We start from the raw sequence: 10393 nt of genomic DNA, 5'->3' as shown, positions 1-10393 counted from the left end.
GTATATTTCTTCCTGATGACCCCCACCCCCTCCCTCGAGTGCGATTCCCCTGCCCCTCCACCATTGTATCTCGTCTCTCCAAATACATTATCACCCCCCCCCTTCAATCCAGTCAGTTTCTCCAGAGAACGGACAATAAGTCCCTGGGAAAGATGTCTTCAGGGCATGGTCTTACAAATTGATTGATCAAATCAATTGCATCTGTATGGAAATTTGCTCCATAGTTAAAAAAAAGAATTGCACCGAATCTTCAAGAGAATGATGAAATGTATGAATATACATCCTATCTAGAAAATATTTTGAACAAATTTGCAATTTAGATATTGACGTTGCTGGCCATCCATAGTTGTTTTTGATCAGATCACTCGCGACTCTTTGTAAGACCGGGCCCTGAACTGTTTTTTGAATTGTGTTTATTTCAGTGCAGTTTGAAACCTGTAGTTTACGTATCAATATTCAGGACTTTCAGTTTACATTGGGGGCCACGGAACCGTATACAAAATTATCATCTGGTTGTGATATTTTGAGTGGTCAGCCCCCCCCCCCCCGTCCCCCCCGAATTAAGGTTCAGCCCCCTACCCCACTTTTCGTCCTGTGGACCTAGCTGTACATAAAGTTGTAGACGGTTTCCAATGGAAAGATGCTGAATATTTTGATTGATTTGTCATAGAATTGTGATGAAATGAATGAAATAAACCTTGATTACAAAGATCTTTACTATTTCCAATCGAGAACAATAAATTGTGATATTAGTCATTGTTAGTAAGAAAACCCCTCTAAATTATTTTTACATTCTGAGACACAACTATTGCAGAATTATTGAATAATTGACACAATGGCCCGTATTCTGGAGTCGGGTTTAAATTAAACTCAGGTTTAAAGTTGTGGTTTAAGTATGGGAAGCCAAAAGTATCAAGTTTTTTTAATAAGTTGTACGTTTCTTATGTTTACTCTGCTCTTTCCTGATTCATCGATGGTGAAGACAATCGTCTATTTATACTTCCTAGATAATTATGAATGACTTAAGAGCCAAATGAGCTGAAATATGATTTATGTGATAATTGGCCATCCATACTTAAACCACAACTTTAAACCTGAGTTAACTTAAACCAGACTTCAGAATACGGACTAAAGATTTTTAGCAAGGGGGGGGGGGTTGTGGTATGAGAAGTGAATCAGAGATGTGATGAAGAGAATTGTACAGAGACACAGAAGATAAGTGCATCTGAGATTGATAATCTGAATTATCGGTTGAAGATATTACTAATGCATTTTTATCCCATTTCATAAAATTTTCAATCTCTAGAAAGATACATATGGTATATTAAAATATGATATCTGCTAGACAACTATTAAAAGATTTCTATATAAGTACTTATTTATTTGTTCATATTTTAATTTTTTTAGGGGGGCGTGAATGTAAAAATAAGATCCTGCATGTTTACCTTCATCTGTCTCAAGATATGAGTGGAAAATTGGTAGATAATGGATGGTGATCCCGGATGGTGATTGTGATGTTAATGATAACAAAACAAGAATAATAATGTTAGTAATAATGACGACAACAACAATGAAAATGGTAATATATTTGGTCGTAATTCCTTTGATTTACTTGTAATTTGTGTTATGTTGCTTTATTCTTAATAAATAGTTAATTAAAAAAGTAATAATAAAATAATATGGTACATTATAGATCGGGCATAATATCTATTTCAAAATATGTTGTGTGGTTTGTAGATAATACCGGATTGAAAAAAAAAACAATGACATTAATAACTATATATTAATAGGCTTGAGAACATTGATGATAATAATATTGTGGATAGGCTGCATATGAAAAATTCCTATAGTTGTGATCGAGCAAAATAAAAGAGCAAAATCATTGATCATTATGAATTGAAAATACAAATTTATGATAGATTCCCTTATAGATTTGAGTGTAAACTTAATACCCAGAAACTAATTCTATATTTATTTACCCTTCCTTGTATTTTCTTCTACTACTGCTTTCCCCTTTTTCTCAGTTGTGGAAGTCTTTTTAAGATATTTTTTCCATCTTTTTCAAAATAAAATTTACAACAATAATCAGTGGTATAGGCCTAACGAGCCCATCCCCAAAAGGAGGGCTCACTTATTTTGCAATATAGATTTCAATACCTATACATATAAAAATATTGCAATATCATGTTACACCCTTTCCCCTTTTTTTTCTTCCCTTTTCACTTTTTTCTTGGTCATGAACCCTTAATGGGTGGGGGGTCTACTAAAGGCCGCCAAGGCCCACCCCCCCGGTGCCCCCATCTCATGAATATTTGATAACTATAATAACGATGGATAAAATAATTAATAACCCCACTTTGGATCTGCTGCTGATTTGATTACGAATGGGGGGGGGATAGTAAGTCCAGTTTGTGAAAACTGATATTTGATTGGTCAAAAGTTTGCTGAACATGGGCCCTGTGCTCAAACGATTACTTAAGAATCTCGGTACCTCCAAGCCAAGGCCCAGCTCGCGCAGCGCCGCCCTCTATATACGGTAGGATGGGGGGTCGGGTGTCCGGACACTTTATCTTTTTGAAGCCTTCTTTTTTGTCTGTGGATTACACTAAAAATGTGAATTCATTACTTCTAATAATTTTCTGTTTTGTTCTTTATAATATTTCCTAACATTTTGTACTAATAATTGATGAAACTTCGCTTGTAATTTTTTTCCAAAGACATTCTAAAATTGATCGTCCGGACACACAACCCGTCCGGATACACAACAACTGGGTATACTGTCGGCTTCAAACTGTAAACATGGCGGCCTCCATAAACACTCTTCTGCAGAATCTCCACAATGGATCTGACTTACTTTCAACCCTTCAGGGCATCAAGATGGTCCTCCAAACCACCCATCCATCAGAGCTGAAGGAGCTGCTCAAGAATGTCTCATTCGATTCGGTATTTTCATGCCTGAATTCTACAAACAGGTAAAAACATTAGAAATGACTGGCATGAGTCATGACTGGCACTTGGCAGAACTTCAAGTTCACTCACTCACTCACTGTCTAAGTGTCTTCACACATTTTTGTAAATTCTAACCCAGCTAGGCCTAGGCTAGGGAGCTCCGGCGCCCGCCCCGCCGGAGCCCAGGACTCGTCCGTGTAATACTAATAGGCAGAGCCAGAGGGTAGGATGGGGGGGGGGGGGGTCGGGTGTCTGGACAGTTTATCGATATCATTTTGAAGCCGCCTTAAGTTCTTTTTTGTTTGGATTAGGGGCCTAGCTAGGCCTACATTAGACAGCTGGCAGCCGTCTGTTTCGAGGAGTTTTATAACTTTTTTTTTTAAATTCTCGTACACAGACAGCTCGCTATCGTGCACCCACCATTAGGGGACTTGCAATGCAAAATCCCCCCGTTGGGGCTATTCAATTTTTGTCTTTATTGAATAAAAAATTTGAAAATCATTGCGACCAAAATGCAAATTAATATTCCCTCTTGGCATTAATAGCCAAAAAACAGAGAAAAATCAAGTTAAAAGGGACAAAAACAGTGACTTACCTCAGCTGTTGCGCAAATTCACTTCTCCGTTTTATCCGATCTTAAGTTAAGTTAAGTACATAAACATATGGCCATTGAGTCCCTGTACAGATTGCGCTAGAACTTCGGTCTCTGTATTTGGTGAGTGAAGCCAACGGAGTTCAGCTGAACAACCAACATAACAGATACCGAAGCTTTTGGTCTAGGCCTACATTGAAAATATGAATTCACAGAGATGCCAAGTTCAAAGACCAGCTATGCATGAGATTTGAAATTTTCTGTGAATCTGAGTGAGATAACAGACAATGTGTACAAAGTATATGGGGATAGGCTGTGATAGTTGCGTGAGACAGAGATTTGAGGGGATGAACAAGAGTCCAAAATGCTTGAGTCTCACGCATAATGCATGAGACTTGGTAGCTCTGAATTCAATACTTGTAATCATCTTCCATTTTGTTCTTATAATATTTCCTAACGTTTTGTACTAAAATTGATGAAACTCCGCTTGTAATTTTTCCAATTGACTTTCTAAAATTGATCGTCCAGAACCTGTCCGGACACAACAACTGGGTATACTCTCCAAGTGGGGTAGAATTAAAAATGGGGTTGCAATAGCACCCCAAATAAGAGGGGGGAAAATAAACTATGCACTTACCTTGATTACAATGAAGGTCTATTGTGACATAGAACTGACATCATTGAGGCACAAACTGGACCCTCTTAAAAAGGAATAGTTCTGTCTCATTCGTTCTCCTTCTTTCAAAATTGAAAACAAAAATGGCTGATCGATACCGAGAACGAACGCAACATGGAGGTCTAACTTTCCATTTTTCATTGGGAATGGTTGGAGAATAAGGCACCATCTATACAGTTGTTGATTCTTTGTGTTGAATTTCTCCCAAAACACAAGAGGATTATGGTCTGTATAGACTGTAATCTCTGGTTAGATGCACCTCAAACTGCTGAAGAGCAAGTACGAGACTCAGGGCCTCTTTTTCAATAGTTGATTTCTTCTTCTGAAACCAATTGAGTTTCTTAGAGTCTGTTAGAGAAGTAGCACACTGGTTCTTCGATGCCTTCTTCATCTTCTTCAGAGAGTAAAAATCATTCACTAATGTCTATGGAGCCAAGGATTGTGCGTTGTGCCCCATTCATGTGTGTATACCGCGGTCAATGATGCAATTTTCGACCCCGAGATTTCTACTTTCCCTGTAAAGACCTAGCCCTTAATCATGTACAGGTAAATGGGCTAGAACTCCATTTCCGACATTTATAGATTGTCAATTTCATTTGAAACTAATATAAAAAAAAACGAGAAACATATTTTGAGAAGACAGGAAAAAACTTGCTGATGTTTACGTAGCCATCTTGCTCTCTTTGTTTATAACTAAGCCATGAGATGCTTGTAGAGGACAATAGAGTCCATAGGCATCTCGCAGCTTAGCTACGGGCAGATAAACATGAGCAGACTTCACCTTACCCTTAGACTTGGTCTCTTTACCCTATCCACTAGATAAAGAAAAGGAGGTCAAACATTGACAACCTTTTCAGCACACAGAGCATACTAACTGAAGAGTGCTTGCAGTCATGATGATTTGCACTTGCTTGGAAACTGCACCCTCTCCCCGGATTCATTTAGACATTATGGAAAGCTTTTTGTACTTCTCTTTATTTGCAGGAGCGAGCTTGAGCTGAGTCGAGACATTTTAACGACTCTGTTGGATAATGTAGATGTTGAGGTCTTGCTGGCCCAGTTTAGAGATGAGCTGTGTATGGGACTAGGGCATCCACAAGAAGACATCAGGGCTCTCTGTCTGAAACAGGTACTATATAATAGGACTTGAAACTATCCTGTAGAGTCCCCAGTTTTCTGTGATATTGAAAGTAGATGATATTGACTGAATTGGAGAAAAACAAGGAATCAACAGCATGGAAATCACAATTTTTCAAGCCGAATAATTTGAATTACAAAAATACATTGCAAATCATTAAAATCGAAGCACGATGAACAATTAGTTACAACCGCACAAGTGGAGAATCTGTCCACCATCTGTGTAACGTGTTCAATGCATGTCACATGTGTTTTACAAACTTTTTTTTTGGAAAACTGAATATTAAGACTGAAAAATCACTGTTTATGATTTTATTTGACTAATTGATATGATTTCTTCTTTGTATGATTTAATTAGATCAAGAGAGCTGCAAGTGAAACAGCTGGTTTAAACATCCTCCTCTCTGACGGGGATCTCTTATCGCTAGTCATTTCTAAGGTTGGGGATGACAACCTTGCTGTAGCCAAGATCGCCATGGCAGTTCTGCAGGTCGCTGGGTCGGATGTCAAAGGTCAAGGGTTACTGTTTGGAGGTCAACATCTTGTCAATTTGAAGAGTGTGGCAGCAAAGAATGACACTGTACGCTACAGAGTGTTTGAGGTAGGGTACTAATGAATTAACGTTATGTAACTATGCCTAAAAAAGATTGTGTGCATTTTTTTGTATTTCATGATGGACAAAGTTGATTCCTCCAATACTTTTCTGTTAATGCAACATTCAGCCAAGGGGGAAGGGGGTATTTCCTTAGTAAATTTTTAGAAATGTAATGATAATAACAGTCCTATTGTTGATAAGGCACTTAAAATGTCAAGCATGATATTGTATTAGAATAACACTCTTCTCTACGTCAGTTTTGGATCCAAGGCTGGTCAGATGTAATACCAATACCATATCACCAATTCTCTGTCCATATTGTTTGTACTTAATGGTGGACCCATCTGAAATATCGTGTCTCTTATGGCTCTCTTTCTCAGGTTGCAATCCATGTTGCTGGTTCATCTTCTTCAGCTCTTGAGCACGCTGTTTCTTCTGGTTTCCTTCAGGATCTCATCTCAGACATCAACACCGACGATGTCCTCATTCAACTCAACGCCATCGAGATGCTCTCCAACCTAGTCGTATCCCAGCATGCCCTGTGCTTCCTTGAACAGCAAGGCGTGATGGGAAGGCTGGAGAATCTTCTGATTGGTGCACAGACCGACCAATCCCAGGACTTCCTCCTGCCGCCTATCATCAAGTTCTTTGGTACCGTGGCTCACTTTGACCCCAAGGAGGTCACCGAGAAGCATGGCTCCTTCCTCAGAATCACCTTTGAGCTTTTACCCTCTAGTGACCCCGCCCTAGGTTGTATCGCTGTGGAAACAGTGGGCTTTGTTGGACGGACGGTGGAAGGAAAGCAGACACTTGATAAACAAGGTGATTAGTAGAACAAGTGGGATTAATCTTAGTTCAGTCAAGAGTTCTTGGACTTGTGAAATGCCTAGATGCCGTGAACGAGTTCAGAATATCAGCTTTTTTTACCACAAAATCCATGAATATTTGATCATGATTAGAGATGTCTTGTTTTCATCTATGTTTTCCCTTTCACTCTCCTCTCCTTTCTTAGCCCCTTTCCCTCTTTCTGTCTCACTCAATATTCTCATTCTGTTATATCCTATATAGATTAAATCCTTTATAGTGATTGGTTCAAATAGCATCATAGCAGTGTATTCTAATTATATTGTTGCATGACGTCAGACCTCAACATATTTTTGGCTAAACCAATATTCTGACATCATTTTTATAAAAAAATGGAATTTTAGTTAATCTCTCGGGCATGGCAGTCAGCAAGCTACCTCTCCCGGGCAAGTCCTGTAATGCATCAGCGCAGCCACTAACCCGTGTTCTGCTGAGTGTGGATTGGACGGGCAATATAACTGGCAGTATAAAGTTGTCAGGCCAACTTGGATAATTGATTCCCACTATGCTTTCTCAAAGCCTGATATACTTGTATATTATCTCCCCTGACCCCCTCGCTCACACTCTACCCCCCCCCCCATTGTTCCTATCCCTTTCTTCCTGATCCCATACTTCCATATCATGATATGTATCTTTAAAACAGATTTTAATTTTTGATACTGTAATTTATGTTTTTGATGATTTGCTTTATAATTATATTGTTGATTACAAATTTGTACATTGACTCCTTCATCCTGGCCAATGTTTATATGTGAATGTATATACCAATAAATAACCAAATATTATATGAATAAATTTAAAATGTTTTGTTTATTATATCTAGGACAAGGCATGACAGATGCTTTGAAAATGATCGGGAGGTTACTGGTTCAACTGCCAACTGAGACAAGAATGAGAGCATTAGCAGCAACTCAAGATCTGTTTACTCTGCAGGTATGTGTATGAATGAAAGGCTCAATGAAGAATGATGGAATGAATGGATGGATGGATGAAAAAATTCTTATGAGTGAATGTGTGAATGAAGAGTGAATGAAGAGTGAATCCATGAGAGAATGAATGAATGATGAATAAATGAATGAAAGAATAAATTGATGAATAAATGAACAAATGATCGAATGAATAAGTAAATGATTGAATGAAAGTATTAATTGATTAATGGATGCCTAACTGACTGACTGACTGAATGAATAAATGGAAGAATAATGAATGAACGAATGAATGAATAATGGAAGGAATGAAATTGACACATCTTGCTTCGATAGCGATGCATTTTCAATCTGTCATTGTGTTTGCTAATGAATACACAATAGTTGATGTTACTTGTACATGTATTAAAAAGATTGATATAATGGATCAGGCATATTTGTATCTCTTCTTTCCTGATACATGTATTTCATCCTCATGAGGAATAACAATCATAAAACTCTGTTGATAAAAGCTTCAGTGGACAGTTAGATATTTCAAGATAAATCTTCCAACGTGTTGAGGATAAAAGTTTACTTTCTCAATAACTTTGGTTCTGTGCAAATATTGCTGCTGACTAACACAAAAAAGACAATGTAAAGGAAGGAGAGAAAAAAAGTAATTTTTGAAGCGATGCTAGTACTGGACTTAATATTGACATAAAAAATTGCAAATGATAATTATATTATAGAAAACTTAGATATTTCTTGAAAAAGATCTTGGGCTGCATAATATTTTCATCAAAAAATAAAAAATAAAAGATGATATGGATGGATATCAATCATTTCATGAAAACCAAGACATCCTCGGTATGTCGAGAACAAACCTTAAAGCCCCTTATGGCTAATGTATGCCATTCTCGACCACAGGAAGAGCATCAGACGGATGACCTTCTCAGCATGGAGGAAAGATGGTTTACCAACCTGTCACCCAAACCCTTGGACCTTCTCCTTTCGCTCTGCAAGCAACCCTTCATGGAGATCCGTTGCAATTCCCTTCTGATCCTACGCGCCCTGGTGAACCAACCTTGGGCAGGGCGGATGCTCAACCAGGAGGCAGGGTTCCTGGAGTATCTCCTGGACAGGACCACGGAACCTGACAAGGAGGGCAAGGAGACCAAGTACTCCGTGGTGAAGGCCCTGGCGGAAGCCCCGTCAACGGGAGACATCTTTGGAAGACCTGCTCTGTTGAGATTGAAGGAGTATGTCAGGGACGGTCCATTCTATGTGAGGGTACAGTCTGAAGTAGCCATGGAGAGTGGATCATGAGGATACTAAAACTCCCAGGACAAACACCTTTCAGTGCTATTGATCTATCAGTACGTGCATGGTCGTTGTATGTTTGTGTGAGTACAGGACCTTCACATGCTCCTTTCTTTCCGACCTATCAGGCCAGAATCATCATGTTTGGATAAAATTATGAAATGCTGTCCTTCAGAATGATCTGTGATGACATGGCATGAGAAGGTTGTTTCTGTGAAGTAGAGGACTGTTAATTCCTTTCCATCAAACCTGGCATTGGAATCATCACTTTGGGATGAAATACTTTCAGATTGATCTCTTAAGTCAATCCATGCATGATAAGGATATGTTTATGTATTGTTGTATTCAACTTTGAACGATTCAAGCAAGATTTGCCATCTACTTTATGAGGGAGGTAAAGCAGTGATTATGATTTTGAAAATATGATGTGAACAAATCAGCGATTCGTTTTCAAATTCATTGCTGCGTAAATATTTCAGGACAAAAGCTCTGTAAGACTGTAGTCTGCAATGAACTACATTCAATATCATTTATACTATTAATTTCAAACAGAATTTTCCCATATTTTCATTATATGTTCACTTGTACAATAGTCGCTTTACTTCTCATATAATGTACATGGAATTCCATATGGGCTAAATCCTACAACCAGTTTTTGAAATTGTTGGTTAGTGTAATACCCGCTTAAAAGTCTAATGTACCAAGCCTCAACTCATATATCTTAAGACTAACCCTCTTTATGAAAGACTTTTACTCACTACTCATAAAACTACTCTTTTTTTCTCAGAAAAAAATATTTTCCTAGGCTGGTGGTTTGATAAAATGAGAGTAGATACTGCAGTACTTTCACATCTTAACATTTTCAGTGTGGCTAATGCTTCATAATTATACCCTGCCAATCAAAGTTTGAAGGGGTAGGAATCAGCGTGCGGTCAGGCAGTTGGTCGGTCGGTCCATTGCAAATTTTGTGCATCAAACTACTTCCTCAGTTTTTATCCCATTCTCATGAACTTGGCACACATTTCCGTGCTGGGGTAAAGATGTGCAAGACACACTTTTTGTATGTGTTGGAAATTGTGTTGCTATGGTAACCGTATATTTTGATAAAAAATCTTGCAGTTCAAACTACTTCCTCAGTTTTTAACCAATTCTCATGAAATTTGGCAGACATTGGTCTTGAGGAATAGATGTGCAAGACATATAATGTGTATGTCAGAAATCATGTTGCCATGGTAACGACATAATATGTGGTGAAAATTGGGTTAAAATCTTGCAGTTGGAATTACTTCATCAATTTTCAACCAATTATCATAAAATTTGGCTCACACATTGGTTTTGAGGTAAAGATGTCCAAG

At 38.2% G+C, this 10393-nt stretch overlaps 1 protein-coding gene across 1 annotated transcript; it reads left to right on the top strand.

Annotated features, from left to right (window-relative positions):
• The first annotated feature begins 2781 nt into the window (after window positions 1-2781).
• LOC121428395 (26S proteasome non-ATPase regulatory subunit 5-like) lies at window positions 2782-10393 on the top strand. The gene is made up of 6 exons (XM_041624994.1): window positions 2782-2972; window positions 5202-5346; window positions 5713-5955; window positions 6330-6771; window positions 7637-7746; window positions 8646-10393. The coding sequence occupies exons 1-6, from the start codon at window positions 2800-2802 to the stop codon at window positions 9042-9044; spliced, it is 1512 nt and encodes a 503-aa protein (XP_041480928.1). The 5' UTR covers window positions 2782-2799; the 3' UTR covers window positions 9045-10393.

Source organism: Lytechinus variegatus, chromosome 15, assembly GCF_018143015.1.
Source record: "Lytechinus variegatus isolate NC3 chromosome 15, Lvar_3.0, whole genome shotgun sequence".
Classification (NCBI taxonomy): domain Eukaryota; kingdom Metazoa; phylum Echinodermata; class Echinoidea; order Temnopleuroida; family Toxopneustidae; genus Lytechinus; species Lytechinus variegatus.
This window is presented reverse-complemented; position numbering and strand designations above follow the sequence as displayed.

Bases quoted from the DNA above. Each gene is read 5' to 3' on its own strand.
- LOC121428395 (XM_041624994.1), top strand. From the start codon at position 2,800: ATGGCGGCCTCCATAAACACTCTTCTGCAGAATCTCCACAATGGATCT. The intron at 2,973-5,201 runs GTAAAAACATTA...CTTTATTTGCAG, and splicing joins TGCCTGAATTCTACAAACAG to GAGCGAGCTTGAGCTGAGTC. The intron at 5,347-5,712 runs GTACTATATAAT...TGATTTAATTAG, and splicing joins GGGCTCTCTGTCTGAAACAG to ATCAAGAGAGCTGCAAGTGA.